Below are 25,042 nucleotides of genomic sequence, written 5' to 3'. Positions count from 1 at the left end.
AAACTGAATTAAAACCCACACGTGAATAAAAACCACCTTCCCAGCAAAAGCATCCACTCTCTCATGGGAGAGGTAATTAGTCAAGGGAAATATTTACCTCTTTGCTACCATCTGAATACAGGTGTGTTTGGAGCAGCACATTAACATATATAATGCAGTCTTGCCGAACGAGGAAAGCACAAGGAAAATACAGCCTAAGCCAGGCTGAGCTCACCTACTCAAACACACAAAGCCAACGCTGGCCGAGTACTACAAAAGCAGACACGAAGAGGATAAATACATTTTCAAAGGCAAAAAGAAGAGTACAAGTTGTTACTCTAGAACTGTGAATGACTCTAGAATTAGCAATTACTGATGTGTGGATTACTCTTCCTCACAAAGCGGCTGGGAACGAAACCTTACACAGAGCAGCACAAAGGGTAACTTACCTTGTGCACTGTAAAACAGGTCAAATAGCAGCCTAAGCTCTAATGTTCCCTAAAGTTGTGTTGTGAGTTCTAGAACAGCCCATTCCTTCTGTTAGAAAAATGACTTGTCCCCTTAATGGCAACCCCCTTCTGAGCTGTCAAACCTTCCCAATTCCCCCTCCATTTCAGTAACATCCCTCCTGAGCACGGTTCCTTCCATGTCTCCCCTTTCTTCATTAGGGAACCTGCTCTGCTCTGAGTCACCAAACAGTTTTTGCTTCTTTCATTGTGGTCCTGTAGCTGTCACTCCATAATTAGACCGTATTCAATATTCAAGCACTCAGGGCTACTTGCCCTTGGATATGATGGGGGTACAAGCTTCGCAAGTAGGACCCTGACCCCTCAAAGTTTGCGACATATGAAAGATGTGACTGATCATCTCTGGGACAACCACTGGCCTGTCAAAAGACCTACTGTGTCCTTTCTAAAGCTACCTTGAGAGCAGATGAAACCTAAATCTTGCCCATCAGAAGCCAACAAAAGGGGGTTCAGCACTGTTGTGGTTTAACCCCTGCCAGCAACTAAGCACCACCCAGCTACTTGCTTCCTCCCCCCTGGTGGGGATGAGGAGAGAATCAGAACAGTAAAAGAAAATTCCTGGTTGAGATAAAGACAGTTTAATGGGGAAAGCAAAAGCTGAAGACACAAGCAAAGCAAACAAGGTATTCCTTCAGAACTTCCTATAGCTAGGAAGGCGTTCAGCCAGGACAGCAGGGCTCCATCATGGATAATGGAGACTTGGGAAGACAAGCACCATCACTCCACATGTCCCCCTTTTCTCCTTCCCCCAGCTTTACATGCTGAGCATGATGCCCTATAGTGTGGGGTATCCCAGATTGATTTGTGTTGGAAGGGACCTTAAAGCTCATCCAGTTCCAGTCCCCTGCCATAGGCAGGGACGCCTTCCACGAGAGCAGGTTGTTCCAAGCTCCTGTATTCAACCTGGCCTTGAACATAGCCAGTGTTGGAGCAACCACAAACCATTTCCGCATCTTCCGTTCCACAAAGAATACCCTGAAATTCCCCAAACTCACAATGAAAAAACCCCACAAACCTGCTGGCACCTTCGGACATGGGAGTTTGGGAGGAAAACCCCCACAGCTAAATGCTTGTATAGCAAGAGAGAAACACACCATCATTGTAAGAATGAACACCAGACGCAGATAACAGACACGATGCATTCGTTGTTCAGCCCAAACCCATCTCTATTATTACTTCTTTGTAACAGAAAAGTGATCACTCATCAGCTGCTTAGCAGTGGTAGGAAAAACCCTTAAACCAACACATTTTATTTCCAGAGCTACAATTCTCTCCAAGTTTACGCTGCATTTAGGAGCAGCTTTGTTGTGTACATACAAACATATTCAAAAGCACAACCTCTGGCCAGTACCACCACTGCTGAAAAACATACAGCAATAAACAGAGCTCTTCAGGAGCGCCTGACGCAAGCTGTGGCCGTACCTAAACATCTTCGTGCTGTTAATGAAAGCCAACTATTGTACTTCATTAACCAACTAAAGGCTATTCAAGAGTCAGAACTGTCAGATTAATACTGAAGCGCCTGTAATTGAAATGTGAGGCCAGAGGAAGCTCCAGAATTAAAACAAACGTTAGGCTACAAAGGGAGCAGAGAACGCAGGAAAGCAGGAATATTTCTGCCCAAAGCTTTCAGGTTCCATCTCGTCCCTAAGATGATTCAGTGCTTCTGAGTTTAATATAAGCATACTTGCTAAGATAGGTTTCTGAAACAGATGAATACTGGCTTAGTCAGGGGCAGACAGCAAAAATAATCAAGATAGTGACAAGCATTTCAACTGTTTTTCAAGATCAATGGCATTCTCTCTACTTTTATATACACGATTAAGCTATCAGATACTGAGATTTTTATATTAAGCCATCTATCTGCAGTACAAAAAGCCGATCAAAGTTTATTTGCAAAGTCAAAAACTCTTCTGCAAATAAATAGGGATATACCAAGGATATTTAGAGCCAGCATTTAGCAAGTATTTGGACTTTGGGGAAAACTGATGCTTGCTTCTTATCCATTTCAACTTGATTTCACAAGGCAGGATGAGTACAAGTTACGTTTTGCTTTAAGGCCTTGTTAATCCCATGTGAAATTCTTGGTGTGCAAGATGGATAAAAAGTCCAAGTTTGGAGAGAAAGCTCTTGACTTGAATGCCTCTTCTTCCATGCCTGACCTAGCTCACCAAAACAGAATTAACCTTCCCACCCCCTGCCACTTTCATCTCCAATGCTACTTTTTGTTAGTCAAACCACTCATTCCTAAGCAGCTCCTGCTAACTTCTCCCCAGATTGCCTATTGGAAGGACCTACCCGGGCTCACGGTCTCTGAGCTGTAAAGCCATGTTCCCACACCCCAGCTCAGCAGATCCGCATGCAAACCACCACCATTCCCACTGGCACATGGGGAAAAAATACCTGGATGCTAAGTTTTGCCTAACACAGCTCTCCTGTCCGGTGATCAGCTGCATGGGGCTGACAAGGAGAAGCCTGAATTCACTCCTGGGAGGAACAGCAGGTCACCTCCTCTCCCCGAAACCCAGAGCTGTGCCTCCATAATGAAGCGACTCCTCTTTGTGCTCTGTTTCGGAGCTAATCACCATTAGAAATCCTGTTGCCAGAGTAACTGCTCTGACAGAGTTGTCTTTCTCTGGTTCAAAGGGCTGTTCACATGTCAACTTCTTGTGCCGTGTGAGGCTGCTTTGGCGGGGGCAGCCGGGTCTCTCAAATCTCATTAGCACAGCTTCATTCAAGTATAAGGACAAGAAAGGCAGAGAACCGAGGGGAAAAGACTCCTTACAAGAAGTTCAAGACACAAGGTAAGGCTGTCTCACCTAGCAACGCACCTCACCTCTTGAAACTGAACGTACAAAAGTACCTCCGCATCGCACAATAGATGCATTTAGGGAAACCTCCTTCAGCCCAGACCTGACCTCTCCTCAGTTTTAACATGGGTTCTGGAAAACATCCAGAGGTATCAACAGTCTGATCACTGCTCTCTTTCCCAAAAGGCAGTGAATAGAGTTACCACTGTGCCCTTTATGTGGTTGTTCCTTTAAGCAAGGAACACTTGAAATAATAAAAGGGAAGACTCCAGGAATATAATACCTGTAACATCTGGCAGTATTTCTCTTCTCAGTTATCACCGGTACAAGAGTATTTAGGAGATGCAAACAGTTGTCTTGAATTACAACCAATTTAAACCAAAATTGGTTTCTCATGAAAACATGTATAAGGACCATTCATCTCCACTGTGTGTCCAACACAGCGAGTAAACACTGGCCTCAGTGAAAACCTGCCACTCTGTGCAAGAGATGGGAAGGCAAGAATCATGCAGTATGTTTGCTTCCATTTATTGACAGGCAGAAAATAGCTTTCCGCTAAAGTCAGAATGCTCATGGCTGACTGAAAAACAACAGAAGGGGTAAACACTCATGAATACCTATTATAACCAGTGGCAGAAAGGGGAAAAAAGCCCAAACCCACAAAGCCCTCCAAAACAACTGGAAGTTTACAGAAAGATTAACTTTCATCTTATGCAACACTCCCTCATACACAGAAATCACTCTGAATGACAAACAACATCAAACAACATCTCAGATTCAAATGTTCGATTCACATGAGCGATCTGTGAAAGGTGGAGAATGAGCACCATTAAACCCCAATGTTCTTGCTAAACTGAAGGGCCAGATTTCTGAAAACGAAAGCTGGCTCTTTGAAACCCTATGACAAACTTTAACTCTTCTTGCAAACTTGTGTGTTGGTGTAACACTCATGATGGTTACTGATCTGATGCACTTACAGGCCTTCAAGAGATTTCTGCCTACCAAATGCATAGAATAATAACCTTACTGCAACTGGTGCTAAACCAGATGCTCGATAAGATGGTGATTTATAAGGAAGGCTAAGCAATAAATATATGCACTGTACTGCATCTTTGACAAGCGCGTGCTCTCACTGTAAAGTCAAAGGCCACAGTGGTACTTTTAAGTCTGGGAATATTTACATTTCATCATGAGGCTTACTTGAGAAACTGGATTCTCTGCTTAAATGATAATTATGAAAAGGGAGTTTTGCACAAGGACAAGGTAAAAACAACTGGCTTTGTGCTTTAGATTGCAAGGAAGGGAAACAGCTTCAGAAACTTCACATTCGTCACCCTCTATTTTCAGACACCAAACATGCGGACAACCAAGAACTCCACCATCCAGCTTGACCCTGAGCTGCTTGTGTCCCATTTGGAGCTGACATGCTCATCTCTTGCTTCCTCCCCATCCTTGTTAGAATCTCAGACTGGTTTGGGTTGGAAGGTACCTTAATGATCAGCCAGTTCCAACCCCCTGCCGCTACCCAGGCACAACCCCCTGCACATGCAGCGGGCTGAAGGGTCTCTGCAAGCTGGTTTGAACAATGCGCAGGTTTATGCTTCATATTCCATGTTTACAATAAGTGTTCAGTAAAAATCAATTTATTCCACAATTACATATTAGAGGTGAAGCAGTAATAACTGCAAGAGCAAGCACTAACCACAACTGCTTCTGAATGGGAAACATTAATGTAAGCACCCGTTATGAAGGCCATTGTGCTTGTTATTTTGAATTCAATCCATTTTTAAGGCAACTTTCATACTTCTCTGTTTCAAGGGCAGCCTGGCATAATGTGCTATAACACAGAAATGAGTGCCGGACACCTCTAGTACCTGGGCTTGAACGGGGGAATTTCTTGTCTCCTTTCTGGCTGGGGGGAAACCAGTTGGTATTTCATGTGTCCTGTGTGTCTTGCCAATAGATTTTCCTGTCCTCATAAAGGTGACATTTCTGCCAAAGGACATCCGCATCATATGTCAAAAGAACCCTAAGTTTCATCCTCAGAACTCTTTTCTGTTTTAGTTCTTGCCAACAATGATGAAGGCATTCTATGTAACATTATTAGCAGTCAGTTTAACAGCGTGTTCTTGGGTGCAAGCACCTCTTATACAAAACTGAGGCAAGCAGATGCATGAAACCAGCACACAATGGAGACTGTAGTTGCATGAGATACCACTTCTAGCAGGAAAACCAGGTGAAGATGTTTTTAACCCAGGTTTTCCCAGTGACCTGGTTTATGCTGTACTCTAACTATCAGCTAGTATGATAACATTCAGCCAAAAGCTTCTCAAGCTATTCTTCATTGTACAGTGTGCTGTAAAGCCACACGTGTAGAGATGAGTTGTCATTCTGCACCAAACACAAATCCACTTAACACTCTTATTAACTAACTTCCATTTCACTTATGCATGACCAACAAGGGTAAGAAAAGGAGGTGAGCAAGAGTCAAACTATCTGACCAAAACAGTACGTTTCTACAGTGCAAAGCACCAAAAGCATTAGGAAGTTTTACAGTACAAAGTGCTTGGTTTACAAACCTTTGCTTCCTAAAACAGTCTGATTATATACATGCGTGATACCTGTGATACTACTACTTGACTAAAACACACTTGACTTTGAAGTGATGGGTAGCCATACAAACCAGAGAGCTTTCACTTCCCTGTTGTTTCCCTGTACTTCCCATGCACCTATGCACGATATAGAAGGAAAGCAGCTCAACACAGCCTTGTGGTGAAGCAAGGTACTTCAGACGGGACATGCCTCTGCCTTAGTGAGAACATGGCGAGCACAGAGATGTTTAAACCACTGTATACATTTTAAGTGCTATCACTATTTCTGCTATGTAAAACTTACTGATTTTGCAGGCTCAAAAGACTCAACAAATGAAAACAGGTATTTCAGGAAAAGACAAACTACAGGAGACATGGTATTAAACAATGCCAATGCCAAAGCAAACCTGCTCTAGTGGAAGGTGACCCTGCCGATGGAAGGGGCTTGGAACTGGATAAGCTGTAAGGTCCCTTTCAACCCAAACCAGTCTGGCATCCTATGATTCAGCTAGCAAGTCAAAAGGTAACATGCTATTAAAATAGCTGGCTAAGAACAAAGGCATCTCCACCACGATTTCACACCATGGAAAGACAAGTAGCTTCCTACACTACACAGGTAAAATCAGGCAAACAAACTGAATTTTTAAGTATTAATATTGATGTTTGTTGTTACAAGCAAGTGTGTTAACATGAAGCAAAGTCCTTGTCTAGCTTTGAATGACTACAATACAATGACAGAAAAGCCTGCCTTGTCTGATTAACTCGTTGTCTTCCTTGCGGTATATGTTTTACTATAAAGCTGTAATTTAGACAAAAGCTTATTTAAGATTAATCCAGTGAAAGCTTCAAAGTTGCTCCCAAAATAGGAAGACAAATTACAATACGGGAGCCAATTCTTACCTGAATTCCCTTTATCTCATTATATTAAAACAGATTTGTCTTCATTTACGTCTCCATTACCTTGTAGGGCTGTTAATTTGCTGGATATGAAGCTATTGTGTGATTGCTCCTATTATTTGAGGGATTTAAATTCTGACTATAATAAACAGTTACCTTCAGGGTGGAACAAAGTCAAGGCTACTCATGTAGTACTCATTAATGGAATGAAAATAATTGCCAACATAACCCACATTACAAAGAAGTCAGTAGTTTTATTGTGTGATTACACAGGATTCTCAAAAGTATTAAAGTTGCATCTTATTGCTAAAGCACACCATTATCTCACCCTACTAAAACAATTTTACAGCTCCTCAGATGCAGATAGTTTCCAAGAACTATTTGGCTATTTCATAATACAAGTAATTAGGAAATGCATGTGCAAACACACACATTTTATACTGAAAAATACCTTTTCATGTCCACCACCGTTAATAATCGAGTTCAGCTACAATCTGCTAAATGCGGTGTTAGTGTGTCTACAAGACTTGATACGATTCTCCTTAAAATCAATTTAAAACCACACCTTCCTGGTACCTTTGTTTTTTTGTGATGCTTTCACTGAAATACGTATTTCAGCTGTAGCTCTTCAGAAACAGCAACTTTTCCTGTCTTACCAGGCACAAAAATGGTTAGAAATAAGAATCAGTATTAAATATCTTGAATCAATGCCACAGGTAAGTATGACTAACACTGTGTATCACTCACTCCCAACTCAGTGATGCAAATCAGTGTCTCCCCAGATTAGGTAAGTAAGTATATCAGTAAATCACAGAATGGTTAGAGTTGGAAGGAACCTTGTGTGACCTATATGGAAGAACATAAACATTTTGCAAAGCAAACCCAACAGTAATACCACACCAACATCCAAAAGATGCACAAACACATCATTGCTTCTAAAAGAGTGTAAGTTCTAGATGCTCACCACCAACATCAAGAAGTACAGCAATGCTCTTGTCCTTCAGAACCTTCCTCAAAACAAACCACCAGGGAGCTAAATAAGATTAAATAGGCCACCGCAGCTGAGGAGTTCCTTGTCCACAATCATTTCCATTAGAAAAAGCTTATTGTAACCAAGACTGCTGCTTCACTCACAGGTGGAATAAATCCTGCTCCAAAAACACTCTCCACAAATCCAATAGCAATAAAAAGTCATCTACTCGATTACTAAAGGCTAAATTCTGTATTTGTTTTGTTTTTTGTGGCTCGTCTGCACATTCAACTGTCATAAAAGCAGTTTCCCACCAGAGCAGAAGCATCATAGAGCATTTAACATCAATCTCACAAAACATATAAGCCCCCCTTTGCACTTTAATCATTTGCTAACAGTTACAATAAGATTGTATTAAATATTTAAACTGCCCTACTTAATGCAATTTACCTTCAAAGGTCCATTTCCAGAGAATGAATTCGAATGATATAAATGTCGAACACTTGATCAGATTTATTGCACTGAGGAATATTTCTCTTGATACAGATCTGAGGAGTGAAGGCTAATGGCTTGAGTTTTATTACTTTTTAAGCACTTAATGGGGAAATTTAGACATTTTCACAAGACTAAGCTTCAGCCAGAATGGAGCTTTTACAGAATGACAGTGCAGAAGAAAGCTGTGCCATCGCTTTAGAGACTACCAGTTCCATGGTGTTATTAATGGAGAGATGAATGTAAAGTATTTATCCAGATAATTTGTCACACAAAAGTTAGGCCTGAATGTCTCTCTCCTAAACAGGGATAGGGAAAAAAAGTGGAAGACAAGCAGAAACTGCTGCCTGCTGCCAAGTTTCTGTACTGAACTGGGATCAAAATGCACAATCCTAGCGGAAGAGCGGCAACCTGCTCTAGTGAAAGGTGTCTCTGAGCATGGCAAGGGCTTGGAACTGGGTGAGCTTTAAGGTCCCTTCCAACACAGACCAGTCTGGGATTATATGAAGACACCTGAAGTCACACAGCTTGTAAAATAAGTAGCTAAGTGATGCTGTTCAAGATAAAATGAATCAGTTCCTGCAGGTGAGCAGCAGATACACACTGGTTAGTTACACAAGCACTGACAAATTACAGATAAAGCTACCAGCTTCCCACCTTCCCATTCCGACCATGTCTTCTATAAACATGCAAAGTGCTTCCAAAATACAAATAGTTTTGCTTGTCCAAAAAGATTTTATTTTTTAAAACTAGAAGACAGGAGGGAGTCCTCAGATTTCAATTAATGTTGAGATACTTATCCAATCTATCATCAAACGCTATAAATCTCCTACATTTCTCATTAGTTACACTATTGCACAACTTAAATCTAAACCTACCTTTCTTCAAGACTGTAAATTATGATGCCTAAGACACAAGCAACTGCATTGGCCATCAGAAGAGGCATAAATGATGAGAGCAAGTCAACTGTATCTATGCTAAACTGAAGCTGATTTACTCCTCATCACTTTCTACACACCAATATCTCCAGCAGAAGTGCCTCTAGCACACTACATCTCTTGGAGTCTGCACACATAACTTGAACAACTCAATGGCCTGCCTTTACTAACGTTAATGAGTTTTATGCACAAAATCCAATTTTCTATGGAAAAAAGTCTTGCATCAGCATCTGCCAATAATGTTCCTTCATTAAGTGCATACAGGGAAAGGTTTACTTTCCTTCAAGCTCTACATTAAAACCATTCTGGTGACTCTGAAAAGCATCCTCAGCCTTTGCAAAGGGCGCTTTGAAAGACACTCCAGAAGGTACCTAACAGCTTGTATCTTGTATGCATGCAGTAACAAGCTTGCTTGCCTCCCACTTCTCTTCCCTATCCCTCTTTAGCAGAGAGGCACTCGGGTCTAACTGTTGTGTGACGAACAATATGTAACACGCAGCATCTTGTATCCTGAGAAGTCTTGGGGTTTACCATACTGAACCCAAAAGGAATATGCATTCATACATTAACAAAACTATTTGCTTTTTAGTCTTATACCAGCTTTCTAATAACTACTCTTCTGCAGGTGATGAACCAGCACTCACTCTGAGCAAGGTATTACTTTCCCTGTAGTTGCTACCAACCCTGCAAAGCCTGGCTGACAGCAGCAGCTCCAAGGACTGAGAACAAGTCCTAGATATTCCCTTTAAAATCCAAGATAAAGGTGTTCCACAAACAATCCACAAATGTATGATCACCACATGAACACACATTCCCATTTCTTTATCACATCTGCTTCATGCTTACTAACACTGATTGTTATCTTAAATCCACTGCCGAGGGACCACGCTGATTTACCCAGGTGATGGGATGACTCCTGACCATGCAGGAACAGTGTGGGAGTTGTCAGCTCTGTCCAATGCCCGTGGCCACAGCGACACCAAGCAGCACCCTCCCTTTTCCGGGCACTGCTCGATCTCACCCCACCATCATAAGGGTAAAGATCCTTCCTTGGAAGAAGCTCTACTGGAAATGAAGGCTTAAATCGTGCTGACTGTAACAGCACCCATCAAGAAACCACTTCTCCCAAATCTCAGATGCTAGGCAGTTCAAATGAGCAAGGAAAACTTCCCTTCCTTATACGGCCTCTGCGTGTTTAAATCTCATCCTGGTGGGAACCAGCTTACTGACATGACATTTGCAGTACCTCAGGCACAGGCTTTGGCAAGAAAAGGATGAGCCCATCACACAGAGCAGCTGGTAGCATTAAGCAACAGCCAAGAAAACACAGGAATTTTAACCGCAAACCTCTCCAAGTTCCTAATGAACTGAGGGTGTGCACAGGGAGCAACCAGTCGACACAAAACCAGTTTGCAAGAGTCTCTCCATTTTCTAGTAATCCCTTAATAAAAATATTTGACCCCTGTGCCCAATAGCCACATTTAATGGCAGGATAATTTTCATAACAGAGGCAGCCCACACAGTGCTATCCATCAGCTCACTGCTTCAAATAGAGCATGCATTGATAAAACAAGTCCACATGGATCACAGGAAGATTACCACCTCTGGAAAGGCAAAATTAATGAAATGCTAAAATACATATGAACGGGCTACTCAAAAAGTAGTTTTATATTCTACAGACTTAGCTCTGACTCATACAATACAGTACTGTGTTGTATTCTTTGTTTTCCACTAAACAGTAACTAGATCCTACAATGCAAAGAGTTTGGCCATGTGCACATACACAACTCAAATAGAACCATACTCCAGCTTGGTTTGTGTTGGAAGGGACCTTAAAGCTCATCCAGTTCCAACCCGCTGCCATGGGCAGGGACACCTTCCACCAGAGCAGGTTGCTCCAAGCCCCGTCTAACCATTTTACTTCAGTTTCAGAAGTGAATCCAGATCAAGGGATCTCCATAGAGAAAGAGGAAACCCCATGTGTTTTAAACACAGCAGCAGTGCCGGATGTTTTCTGGCATAGGAATTCAGGAGACTTAATGCCATCACTTCTTCTGGCTTACTGCACACACCACCCCCCATACATTCATTCAGCCTTTTAACCTCTGAATACACAAGTGCTAATCCCAGAGAAGCAAACAGGTTCAATAGGATTTGCATATGCATACGGATTAGCTGAAAGGGAATGATTCGCAATGCATTTCAGAAATCCCTTTTGAAGAACAATATATGCTAATAATAAACTTTGATGTTTAAAACATGTTTGTTACACAACAGAGAACATTACAAAAGGATTATGTTTATTACATCAGTTTTAGATGTTTGACAGCTCAGACAAAAAGCACCCTTTTCTTGTAAGAGGAAAAAGCAAGCTATTCTCTTTAATAAATGTTACTGAATACACCACAAACACACCCAGGAACAGACAGAAGTTATAGAAACTAAGAGATATAAAATGCACTATCAGCATTTTGGCAAGAGCTTTTTTGTTTGCCAACTCAGATGAAATAGCTTCAGTGTGCTGGATACCAGCAATAATAAATACAACAATTACTCTTGGGAATCTCAAGGGATTGCTACAAATACCACAGCACAATGCATCAACAACCCCCACGCTTCCTATTGCCTCCTGCCTTTGTTCTAGGAGACTGCTTTCTACCCTGAGCACAGGTTTTGTTTCCAGGTGCTCCAAACCCCCTCTGGTGATGCTCTGAGCAGGTTGGTGGTGTTCTCACAGTTTTATAGTAAGGGGCAGGGGGCATCTTCCCTTAGGTCTGCTCTTGGGACAAGCCCCCTTGTTAAAGTGCAGATATTGTCACTGCTCTTTTCAGCTTCACTTACAACTCCACCAGGAACTGCAGCATGGCAAAATATAGGGATGTATTTCCATAATTCAACCTAGCTAACAGAACATCTGACTTACGTCTATTCCGCTACTGAGAGTAAGGCTCTGCAAGAAGCAAGACAACTGAGCAGCAGGGATATTTCCCCAAGGTACTAAACACAAATAGCAACATAAATGCCTAACACAGACTTGTAAAGTGACAAGGAACAGATCAGCGAATGAAAACCTTAAGCCCAAAATTAAAAGCATGCTTCAGCATATTAAAAACCACCAGAGGTGGTATGTAAAACACCTTGTGTTCTCAAAAAGCAGTGGTGGATTGGTATAGATTGGAAATGATACTCTATGCTTATCATCACAAGGAGGGTAGATACTGTCATTTTCCACATATGCTTACTGAACTGAACACAACCTCCATCTCTGAGAGAAGCAGCATAGTCCTTCAGATGAGCACCTGTGTCACATCAGCACACAGAACTAGGATTTAACCTATGGATGCAATACAGACATTGCTGACACACACGTTCAACAGTGACTTTTAATATTTGATAGAGGACACATTAATATGGTGAGACAATGATAAAACCCCTACTGCATTTGTGATCCTGACTGAGGTGGAACACATCCAGCAACACAATCTCCACGTTTACACCACCAGCTGCAGAAAAAAAAAAGGGTTTAAAAAATAAGGAATTTTCAAGCTTTTTCCCCCATTCCAGAATTTGTTTCCATTTCAGACTGTGGTGCTAATGGAAAACAATTCCTAATTGCTTGCAAGCCACACGAGTATTCTCGTAACATTTTATCTCACACAATTTCCATGATCCTATAAAACAGACCGCTTGCGCCTCTCACCCGTGGGCCTATCACCATTAAAAACCAATTGACCACCAAACAACTACCACACTTCGTGCCCAGGGTTTCTCTTCAAGTCTGTGTTAAGAGATATGAACCTACTGGAGCAATTCTGAACCTTCAGTACTGAATTCTTTCACGGTTTGATGAAATGCATCAACATTCTTGTTACCACCAAGTGAAGGATTTGCTCATGATGAAGACGGCCTTTCATTTATTGTACTCTTCAGAGGACGTAACAGAGGTCACCCAGCTCTGCATCACCAGCACCCACGTTTCAAGTAATGTGCAAATGAAGACTTCAAGAAAGCGCCATAAAACAGACCCTTTAAAATCTAAGTGTCACATGGAAAGCTCTGCAGAGATCAGTTTCTATAGTGAATGACACACTTACCAGAGCTAGAAACCTTCATGGAACTTTTACTAGCACCACATCACCCATCTCTGTACAAATCACAGCACTTAGACGTCACACCCTGGGCTGTACCTCCTCATCCCATTATTTAATTCCAAGAATGAGAAAAATGGACGCAGACGTGTCATTGCAAGATTTCTTTCTCTTCTTTCCTCCACTCGCATTTGAGTCTGGGTGCAGAGATGAAGAAATCTGCCAATGACATGGAGTTGTGTGGTGCACTCAACAAGCTGGAGGGAGAGATGGGATCCAAAAGGGCCTGGACAGGCTGGAGAGGTGGGACTATGCGAACCTCATGGAGTTCAACCAGGCCAAGTGCAAGGTCCTGCACAGGGACTGGGGCAATCTCAGCACAGACATAGACGGGGGCAGACTGGATGGAGCAGCCCTAAAGAGATGGACTTGGGGTGTTGGGTGAGGAGAAGCTCTCCATGACCCAACTTTAGCGTGTGCTTGAGCCCAGAACCCATATGGAATGATGAAATATTGAAATCTGGAACTTGTGAACACAAAACAGCTTAAATATCCCCAATGTCCAGACTGAAGAGCAGTAACTGAGTCTAGAAACGCTGCCCACCAGTGTCAGGAAGAAACGTGGTGTCAGGGCCAGGATTCCTCATGATGCCACACTCTCCAGGCAGGGAGGTGAACCCCAAGTCCTTGGCTCACTCACACGAGGCTATGAAGTCCATTGCCTCCCTCTGTTCCCAGCTGCCACCAGGCCATTGGCAGGAGGGGAGGGGCTGTAGACCTGGAGCAGTACGCAGGGACCCCCCACCCATGCTGTGCTCCACTGACACCGAAAGACAACATTAAAGCATTCATTTTATGTTTGTTTATAGCCTGATGGGCTCTTGGAAGGGGCCTGAGGGTTTGAACCTTTGGGCTAAGCTGTGCTAATGACATCCCTTTTATTTCACCTTCATAAAAGATGGAAGTAAATACACGTATCTGGAGCTGGCAACCAAAAAGGTGTTTGCTGGTGGTGTGGCAGCACGGAGGAGCATGGCAAAGCCTCATCAGGCTGACCCAGGCCATCACCCACCAGCCTAACTAAGGAGCAATGAGAGCAGCACATCCTTTTGGATGCCACACTGCATCCATGAGTGCTTTCCTGAAAGCTCTGAGCTGTTCCTTGCTCAACTCCAGGGAATCCCAGGAGCCAAGGGAGATGCTCCTCAGCTGTACCCTGCACTGGGTGCCACCACAACTGCCTATTTCGAAATGGAAGAAGCTTTCAGGCTGTATCTAGTGCAAGAGTGAATCCTGTCTCTCCTTCAAACAGCTGTCAGCAGAACAGGACTGAGACTTTATTTACTTCCCATTAGACTGATTAACATTTCCTAATGAAAACACATCTATAAAAGCTGACTTGATAATACTGATAACAAGTGACAGCCTTTCCCTGCAATCCAGCTGTACGAGGATTAATTTGTCATTTTCCATCCCTGAGTGGAGAATCTGCAATTCAAGGTACCCTCTTCAGACACAGTCCTTCAACATGACATTACAGATACCATTTGGATCTGGAAAGAAAGCATTTCTGCTAAATGTTTACACACAGACACGTTCCATAATGAAAGATTAGTCTGATCTGCAAATAAAGCATCCAAAATCAACAGCAAAAACACAGCCCCAGAGCTAACTTGTGAGGTCCAAAGTGGGAGGCAGCAATGGCAGAAGCCATTGCCCAAACCTAAACAAAACCCAACCCTAAAGAATGCATGATTTCTTAAGACAGACATGACAGCAGCAATACCATCCACGGGATGTAACACAAGTGAGCTGCATCAAAAATCTTCCCTTAGGTGCATCTGCAGAGAATGCGACAGGTCCAGCAATGCCTCAAGAGTGAGGCTCTGAGGTCTGACACAGCAGAAATCACAGAACCACAGACTGGTTTGGGTTGGAAGGGACCTCAAAGCTCATCCACTTCCAACCCTTGCCATGGGCAGGGACACCTTCCACTAGAGCAGGGTGCTCCAAGCCCCTGTGTCCAACCTGGCCTTGAGCACTGCCAGGGATGGGGCAGCCACAGCTTCTCTGGGCACCCTGTGCCAGCGCCTCAGCACCCTCACAGGGAAGAGCTTCTGCCTAAGAGCTCATCTCAGTCTCCCCTGTTCTGGCAGGTTAAAGCCATTCCCCTTGTCCTGTGCCTACAGGCCCCTGTCCAAAGCCCCTCTCCAGGTTTCCTGCAGCCCCTTTAGGCACTGGAGCTGCTCTAAGGTCTCCCCTTAAGGAGCCTTCTCTTCTCCAGACTGACCCAGCCCAGCTCTCTCAGCCTGGCTCCAGAGCAGAGCTGCTCCAGCCCTCACAGCATCTCCATGGCCTCTTCGGGACCTGCTCAAGCAGATTTACATGCCTTCACAGTACAGTTCAGCATCAACATGTATGTACATACCTATACACACACAAGACACACAGTTCTATGTAATGACACAAGTGGGTGCCCTTAAGAGGGGTTTCATCTCCCCTGAATTAAGACATTTCAAAGTTCTAAATCTAACATGAGTAACCAGGAGTTTTCCAGCATTTTGTCATCCCTGTACAGTTACAGAGGTACCCACAGCAACATACGGGATCTCCACGCTGAAAGCTTATGCTGAGAGACGCAAATACCTTCTTCTACTTTGATCACTACCAGACATACAACCCAAGTGAACTGCTAAGCTACAGGAACAGACTCAACTCTGAAACAAAATTAGATTCAACCCCTTTTGTTTCAAATCAACTGATGGTAAAATTTTATCCTCTCAGTAACTGAACGTTTGCTTCTCCTCTGCCATGTCAGAGAACTGCAGAGCTCAGTTAAATGGGTCAAAGCCAATCTGAACATAAAGCAGGGAAAGATGTGCAATTATGAATACATCATGAACAAAAATAAAAGCAATTCTTATGCATTAATGGTACATCAAGCTAATTCAAGAAGGCTAAAATCATTAAAAAGGCATCCCGGGGCAGTACAGAGTCATTACAACCCTGTGCTGACAGGAAACGTTAAAATAATCATTTCCAGTGTCATTGACAAAATCCCTTCTGATAAGTAGGGGAAAAAACCCAACCCAGCCCTAATTCTTAATTGGGAAATCTGAAGTAAAATAGATGTTATTAGCATTTGATCTGATTTTTACAAGATAATTCCCCCATTCAACAACTCCGTATTCCAAGTATCAGGAATTTATTAGGCTCCTTCATTGGACATGTTATTAAGCTAACCCCCTAGAACCTGGAATCTGTTTTTCTTATTTCAAAGTGAAATTTAGGGCCTGCTCGGTGCAGCTCCATCTTCAAACTGCATCAAAGGTTAGACCCGAGTGGGACCAGGCTGAAGGTTAACCACAACCCTCCACAATGTTCAAACCCCTGCTCTATGTTAGCACACAAGCTCTTCCATACACCAGCCGCCTGTCACATTGCAGATGCCTGAACACTTCCTGCATGTAGGAATTTGCAAGCTCCATCACAATATTGGAACACTTTAATTTGCAAACTATTACTGGGGTGTTGGAAAAGGAGGGATTCATCATAAGCACACCCCAAAGGACTAAGAATAAGCACCTTGACAAGTGCTGACCATAAATTAAGAGTTTTCAGCTTCTTTAAGCATTAACAGCTATCTAAGAATACACAGATGTGCATTCACTATAAAGCCTTCATAGAAAGTTGCTGCTGACAAAAGGGAAATGCTACTGTAAAGCAGCATTTGTGTAACAACATAGGAATCTACGGACTTTAAGATCTTAGAGGTCTTTCCAAACGAAATGATCTGTGGTTCTATACTCTTACCATCAACAGTGAGTTTATCAACTCTAATGAAGCACTGTAAGCAGTGTGTTTGGATTTAGCAATAATAATCATTCAAATTAAATTCTTCTACCACTCAACTGTGGGGAAAATAGGAAATGAGTTATGAGAAACAGAAGTCGTAATAGATGACCACTAACAGAGTTCAGTGGATGCTTGGAGGGGAAAGATCAGAAATCTGATGTCTAATGTGTGTGCAATGAAGGAGTAGAAGACCCCTTAATGCCACTTCCATTTCTTCCTCCGAAAGGTAAGTCTGCATCACACAAAGGCAGAAAACAGAAACAAGAACTTCAATTTCAGAAAAAGCTTGTAAACCAGCCCCTTTTGTAACAAAAAGGCTCCAGGGAGACCGTATTGTGGCATTTTAATACCTTAAGGGGACCTACAAGAAAGCTGGAGAAGGGCATTGGATAGGGGCCTGTACAGACAGGACACTGGGAATGGCTTTAACCTGCCAGAGGGGTGATTGAAATGAGATCTTAGGCAGGTCCCTTTCAACCCAAACCAGCCTGGGATGCTATGATTCTACGCAAACTAGAATTTGGTATGTTAAAGGAAAGCCTACTGTGACTTGGACTGGTAACAGGGGCTTGGACAATGGAAGTTTACAGTTTCAGATTTACCAACTCACTGGCAAATCAGGGTTCCTGAAAATCAGAAGGGAGAGAGGAAGGACAGAGTGCAGCTGGGCTCTAAGTTATGTATGTGAATCCCAGCTGATGCAAACCACCACACAGTATTGGACTTGGTTAAGAAACACCCAACAGGAGAGGTTGCTGTGTACAAAACAAGAGCACTGATCCTTATGTGACTAAAGCAAAGCAAATCTCACCTACTGAACCTGCTGCAACAGCCACATTAAGAAAACAACCCCAAATCACCCAAGCACCTCAGAACCTACCTACAGCAATCAACATCATGCTAAAGGCTGAAAAGAAGTGAAGTCTTTATCAAGGTGATAAGCCAGCAAAAAGCTATGGGACCTTGGTCAACATACTGAAATACCCTCACAGACCTAGAAAAGCAAACACTTGGATCTTAGAAACACCAAGCATTACATACCCTGGAATATAATCAATAGTGAGTAAATCCTGTACTTAAATCCCAGGAACAGACAGCGATCCAGCTGGAAGCAAAGTCTAAAACCAATTTCAATACAGAGAAAACAGACTTAATAGGTCTAAGCTTTATGTTTTACATACAGTGACTAATTGTCAACAACTATTTTTCCTTAGCTATACAATAAACCCCCCTGTGTTATCCACTAATATAGTAATGAAATGCAGTAATTGGTCTGCACCCCTTTCAAGTTTGCTGAGAATCACTGGTCATTTATGAAGGCGGCTGGCACTGACTCAGGGTTTGCTGAGAATCATAAGAAATGCTTAAGAGCATTTAGAAGACCTCTGCATAGCCTGGCCCTCCTACCCTCCTTTCCCTTTGTTAACTTTAGTCCCCTCATCCCTTTCCTTTGTTCACTGACAATATTTACATCAAGAAGTGGTTTTCTGGAGTCACACAATGCTTCCTGATGTGGATAATTGGTTCCATTTATTCTGCAGAGGATGTGAACACAAAGAGAAGTTATTAACCGATGCTGTGTGCTGCCTGTTTTTGAGCAAACAGGGCTCACAAGTCCCTTGAGGGAGATGCAAGAGTCAGTGCCTCCAGAGGTTGTACTGCAGAATTCACTTGAATTTAAAGCAAAGAAAACTAAACACAATCAAACATGACCCCCCCTCAAATTACAAACCCCAAGCAACCAGCACCCCACCAAACCTTTAAACCATGGGTATGGGGCTCAAGTCATGCAAGTGGGCAGATATCTGGCTGCCTTGGTGAAGAGAGGTCCTGAATCCTTTAGTCTAAGATGAAGAGGAGCCACTCCAGTTTAACAGCACCTTGAAAGAACATGACATTAAGCAGAAGCCAGCAAGGTAACAGACTGGCTGCACATAGTGAAGACTCACAAAGCACTAAGATGTTCTATAGTTGATGTGCCAGCAATGCCAAGTCACGAGCCATTGTGGAAAGTTTTACTGCACTACATGAGGTGTGACTTCATACATTTACATTTCATGCTTATTAACATACAAAGAAGTTTAATTTTTTTAGCGTATGTGTGCAAAACCAGTGTGCATTTTATGATGCTATCTTTAATTGCCTATTGAATACAATTTCGCATAATACATGTATTGCAGAATACACCCCGTGTGCTGGGCTGCACCCCAGAGCATGAGCAGCAGCTCAGGGAGGGGATTCTGCCCCTCTGCTGCACTCTGGAGAGAATCCCCTGCAGTCCTGATCCAGCTCTGGGCCAACAGCACAAGAGGGATGTGGATCTGCTGGAGCAAGGCCAGAGGAGGGATGGAGATGCTGTGAGTCCTATCACTATTGATAGGCCTTGATGAAGACTCCCTCCCCAGCATCCTAGTAGTCCCCTTCAGACACTGGAAGCTGCTATGAGGTCTCCATGCAGCTTCTCTTCTCCAGGCTGAACAGCCCCAATGTTCTCAGCCTGTCTCCATATGGGAGCTGCTCCAGCCCCTGATCATCCTCGTGGCCTCTGGACTTGCTCCAACAGCTCCAGGTCCTTCTTATGCTTAGGACACCAGAACTGCACACAGTGCTGCAAGGGGGGGTCTCACCAGAGCAGAGCAGAGGAGCAGGAATCCAGTGCTGCCTATTAACAACTTGCCCTGGTCATTCACAGACCTCACTTTATGGAGTTAAGAAGTTGCTTTGTTTCCTGCTGAAACAAACAGCAAAAACTGCCAGGAACTGGATTATGTCCCAGACGTGTCTGGCAACTGTAACACATTTATACAGCAGCATTCCTAATCCTAATAGTTGGCAAATAGGAAATAGTTGGTGGGCTGCCATGTAGGTTCAACAAAACCTTGATATTCCTTAAACACATGATCAATTCTTTCTAATTACTACTGAAACTGAGCAGAGGCACAAAGGAGCTTCCTGGAAGCTTCCAAGTTTATCACAGCAGCTGTGTGCCAAGAGACTTGTCTCTCAGAAGGTCCATGAGAAGGAAGGAAAATAAACTCAGATTAAAACCATTGCCTGTACAATGATGCACAAACATCACGGCTTGGAATACAGCATTAGTAATCTAACTCTAGCCAGCACTCCAATTACATGTACTAACAAAAGCCCCTAATGCTTCTTTGAAATCCATATTCAATATGGGAAACCTAGTTAGTGAAAACAGTAATTTCTGCAACTAGTTCAAGAGTAAACAGGGAGCAAGGCATAAAGAGAGAGTTTCAAATGCTGCCCTCTGGCTTACCACCAACATGGGTAACAACACCCTTATGTGGAACTAATCCCAGTGCATGTCAGTATTTTCTATTTAAAACCATGAATGTTTAGAGGGTTTTTGTCATGTTTCCTGTCTTTGTACACATCTCCCACAGGTACTGAGGGGACCCTGTCTCCCGTAACTACAGAGAGCGCAATGAAAAGCCATCAAGAAAACCCCTGCAGAACTCTGAGAAGTACTTCAATGTAATGCAGAAGGGTTTTACATGCAGAAGAACTGCTGTGATGAAGAGAGGACACGTTCAGTCACTTAAATCACCATAGAGAAGACAGCAAAGCCCCAAGACTCCCGACTGAATTTCCACTAGAGGGTGCACAAAGCCCATCTCATACAGCAACGATAAAGGTCTGATTCAATCTCCAGCCCCAGAAGCTCCTCAGAAGGGTGACACTTCCAAGAGAGGTACAGATGGTCACACAGAACTTTTGATTACTTGGTTTTGCCTTGTTTTGTGTTTTGTTCTATTCTGAGATGGTAAATCATGGTCTTAAGTACCTCCTATAAGGCCAATTAAACCACTACAGCTAATCATGTTTTAAATCACAGTTAAGCTGCCAACACCAAACACTCCATGAATGTCACACCTTACTGCTCACGATTACCCTATTCTTACCAATTTTCCCCATTTATTTTCACTGTCTCAAATGCGCAACACAATCTTGACCTACTATGCACAAGCAGCCTCTCAGTGTCTCCACAGGCACTGTAAATAAGGAAAGCTTTGCTAAAGCAACTCAAGCAACAAAGAAAACTGAAAAACAAATGAAGACTAAAACCAGCTTAAGGCTAAAGGTGCTGGTAGAGAACACATCAGTGAAGATGTGCTCTGTTCAGCATAAAGAGCACTCTACCTCCCTCTTAAGGTAATATCACAGAATCATGGAATAATTTGTGTTGGAAGGGACCTTAAAGCTCATCCAGTTCCAACCCCTGCCATCTGACACCTTCCGCTAGAGCAGGTTGCTCCAAGCCCCTGTGTCCAACCAGGCCTTGAACACTGCCAGGGATGGGGCAGCCACAGCTTCTCTGGGCACCCTGTGCCAGCGCCTCAGCACCCTCACAGGGAAGAACTTCTTCCTTATATCCAACCTGAACTTCCCCTGTTTCAGTTTGAACGCATCACCCCTTGTCCTATCGCTACAGATGTTAATATAACAAAAGATATCCCTAAACCCAAGAATTTTCTGTAATCAAACAATAATGAGTACTTCCAAAACAGGTTATTCCAAAATAACCACTGAGACATCGGTGGTTATTTCAAAAGCCAGCTACAGTTTTGTGTGATAAATGAAAGAAGTTCTCTTTACCGTCTTGGAAGACTCTCTCCACATTGAGCCCGTACGTAGCACAGGTTTCATAGTAAGTGCATCTCTTCAGATCATTCGATAACTTCCTTGCTCTGGCATCATCTATGACACGCGGATTACTGGAACTGATGGCATCTACAGCAACAACAAGAAACAAATACATCTTTCAATGAAAGCATTACCTTGCAATTACCAGTACCCAAGCAGTGAATGCAAGTACAAACCGTAAGACTTTATTACTATGAACACTGAATCATATAATCCCAGACTGACTTGGGTTGGAAGGGACCTTAAAGCTCATCTAGTTCCAACCCACTGCCATGGGCAGGGACACCTTCCACTAGAGCAGGTTGCTCCATGCCCATTCAACCACTTTACCTATGCCTGATCTTGATCTCCCCTGTTCTGGCAGGTTAAAGCCATTCCCCTTGTCCTGTCCCTACAGGCCCTTCCCAAAGCCCCTCTCCAGGTTTCCTGCAGCCCCTTTAGGCACTGGAGCTGCTCTAAGGTCTCCCCCTTAAGGAGCCTTCTCTTCTCCAGGCTGAACCAGCCCAGCTCTCTCAGCCCGGTTCCAGAGCAGAGCTGCTCCAGCCCTTGCAGCATCTTCAAATGATCATGTCAAATAACTTTTAGGTCTCCTATAAGCATCGGCATTGGCTTACCAGTACCCCTCACCTGTAGAATGTGAAGCACAAAATATGACACTTTTCTAAAGACAAGAACGTTTTCAGGAGCAAAACAATGGAATGGGGGGAGAAATGGTACCAGGTACTACTGCAGCACTTGGGGAAGGTGTTAAGATTTGCACAGAAGAGAGCTAGCCAACACAAAGACTCAGCATTCAGCATTTCTTGTAAATGACTGAGTCTCAAACCTCGCTGTAAAGGCACCCGTGAGAGGTGTGAACGCACTGCAAAGCCAATAAAAATGGTATTTACCTAAACAAGTAATAACCCTTCATACCTCACTGCAAGAGCTATTTTCTATGCATGCTTTTCAACTCCAGTGTAGAGCTTATCCATAGGAGCTGGAAAACACACCTTACACCAGAAGAAAACAACAACCCTGCTAAAGTTTCTTCGTTGCTACTCCACCACGGCAAAGAACTCTACAAAGCTTATACTGCTTGACTACTATACAGTGACAATGCTATGAACATCTCTGAAGCAGCAACATCTTTTGTTCTGGTGGTATCATGGTTAATTCTTAGCTCTGGGAACAGTAAGTCTTAAGGTGAGACAGCAGTGCAATCTCTTCTACAATACTGCAGCTACCACCTCACCCCCACCACAAGAACTGGCTTCAGCAATCAGAGTTCCTCAGGATATTTGCCTTAATATTTCCTATTGTCCAAGGCAGCAAAACTACATCTGTTATTTGGGAAAGAAAAAAGCCTCATGTGAGCATGAAGTCAGTGAGTATTGCAGTGCTGCATCTCAGGCTCTGCTTTGGGCCTCACATGACCATAGCTCAAGTGATGTTCTCGCTACCTTCTTATGAGATCCAATGAATTAAACCAGAGCAGCTCCTTGGAAAGCTGAGCACAGATTGATTTATTTTGTTAATCACAGCAGAGGGCGCTGAGAACATTTAACCAGGATGGAACTGAGGAGCAGCGCTGGATTCCTGAAGCACATTTAGCACTACAGCCTGGCCCACTGCTGATTAAAGAGGCAGAGGAGAATGTCCAGAATCCCAGCCTGGTTTGGGTTGGAAGGGACCTTAAAGCTCATCCAGTTCCAACCCCCTGCCACAGGCAGGGACACCTTCCACTAGAGCAGGGTGCTCCAGGCCCTGTCCAACCTGGCATCAGGCCAGTGCTAACATTTTGGGAGAGATTTCATTTCACAGCTCATTTCCAACAAGTGTCTTAACAGGTACAAGTAGGTTAATGTATTTAACAAGCAGATTTATGTATTTCATTTCACTGCACTGTTTGACAGCTCATGAAACCAAAAATCTGTATTTTTTCTGATGTTTACTCCCAGAATTAGAAGTATTTCCATCTTTAGGTGAGTCCAGAGGAGGCCATGGAGATGCTGTGAGGGCTGGAGCAGCTCTGCTCTGGAGCCAGGCTGAGAGAGCTGGGCTGGGTCAGCCTGGACAAGAGAAGGCTCCTTAAGGGGAGACCTTAGAGCAGCTCCAGTGCCTAAAGGGGCTGCAGGAAACCTGGAGAGGGGCTTTGGACAAGGGCCTGTAGGGACAGGACAAGGGGAATGGCTTTAACCTGCCAGAACAGGGGAGACTGAGATGAGCTCTTAGGCAGAAGCTCTTCCCTGTGAGGGTGCTGAGGCGCTGGCACAGGGTGCCCAGAGAAGCTGTGGCTGCCCCATCCCTGGCAGTGTTCAAGGCCAGGTTGGACACAGGGGCTTGGAGCAACCTGGTCTGGTGGAAGGTGTCCCTGCCTGTGGCAGGGGTTGGAACTGGATGAGCTTTGAGGTCCCTTCCAATACAAACCAGGCTGGGATTCTGTGATCTGAAAAAATCCCTTTTGCATCAGTGTTTCAACAGAAAAATAACTTTAAAGAACCAAATTCCTTTACCCAGAATAAGGGGACTAAAATTGCTGTGTCCGAAGCGCAGAAATAAAAGGGAAACATTTCCCCTTCTCTTAACTCCAGTTTCGAGCTGACAGTGTGGCTCTTCAGAGAAGTTCATTTCTGCTTTCTGGCTGTAGTTTCTGCTATCCTAGGACTTTCTGTGTCCCTGCTTCCCTTTTCATTTCTTTATCATCTGTTTCCGCCCTACAGCCTGGTTGTGATTCCTCCTTCTGTGCCCCCCACACTTCCCCTGCCTTCATGTGGCAGCTTGGCAGGCAGGCAAGGGAAAGCAAACTGCTCTCTGACCAACAAGACTGACAACAGAATAAGCTGAGAGAGCACTGAAAAGCTTCAACATCCCCCAGACCAGTGGTATATGCTAAAAAGGAAGATGCCCGAAAGCAAAGCTACCAGGGCAACTCACGACATTAATGTGATACACTGGAAAAACAAGGCAGGGATATCAAAAAGACAGCTCAGATGCTGAAGAAATTGAAATATTACTGGTACTTTTCCCTTGCCAAGTTTCCCCATAGGACAGCTATGGCTTGCTGCTGCTTCAGAACAGGGTTTGGGAAAACAGGATGGGGTGTGTGTGTTTGTTTCAGGTGGCAAAACACTGCCACTGCATTCCTATTGGATTTAAAGGGTGGTCGGAGATACTGAGCAGGGACATGGTTCACATCTGCTTCTTAAAACACTACTGAAGTTTGCTGATCTCTGATGCATCTGCTG

General features: G+C 43.5%; 1 protein-coding gene across 8 annotated transcripts in view; it reads right to left on the bottom strand.

The window, feature by feature from the left end:
- Positions 1 to 25,042, bottom strand: part of AGAP1 (ArfGAP with GTPase domain, ankyrin repeat and PH domain 1) — a 319,948-nt gene that overhangs the window by 180,057 nt on the left and 114,849 nt on the right. For all 8 annotated transcript variants that reach the window (XM_061379186.1, XM_061379187.1, XM_061379188.1 and 5 more), the window contains one exon: positions 21,768 to 21,902. In XM_061379186.1, the coding sequence (XP_061235170.1) occupies positions 21,768 to 21,902 (135 nt within the window). The remainder of the gene's footprint in view (positions 1 to 21,767; positions 21,903 to 25,042) is intronic.

This window comes from Neopsephotus bourkii, unplaced genomic scaffold (assembly GCF_033783945.1).
Source record: "Neopsephotus bourkii isolate Nb327-2 ecotype Australia unplaced genomic scaffold, CSIRO-AGI_Nbou_v1 NB_1768, whole genome shotgun sequence".
NCBI classification, from domain to species: domain Eukaryota; kingdom Metazoa; phylum Chordata; class Aves; order Psittaciformes; family Psittacidae; genus Neopsephotus; species Neopsephotus bourkii.
This window is presented reverse-complemented; position numbering and strand designations above follow the sequence as displayed.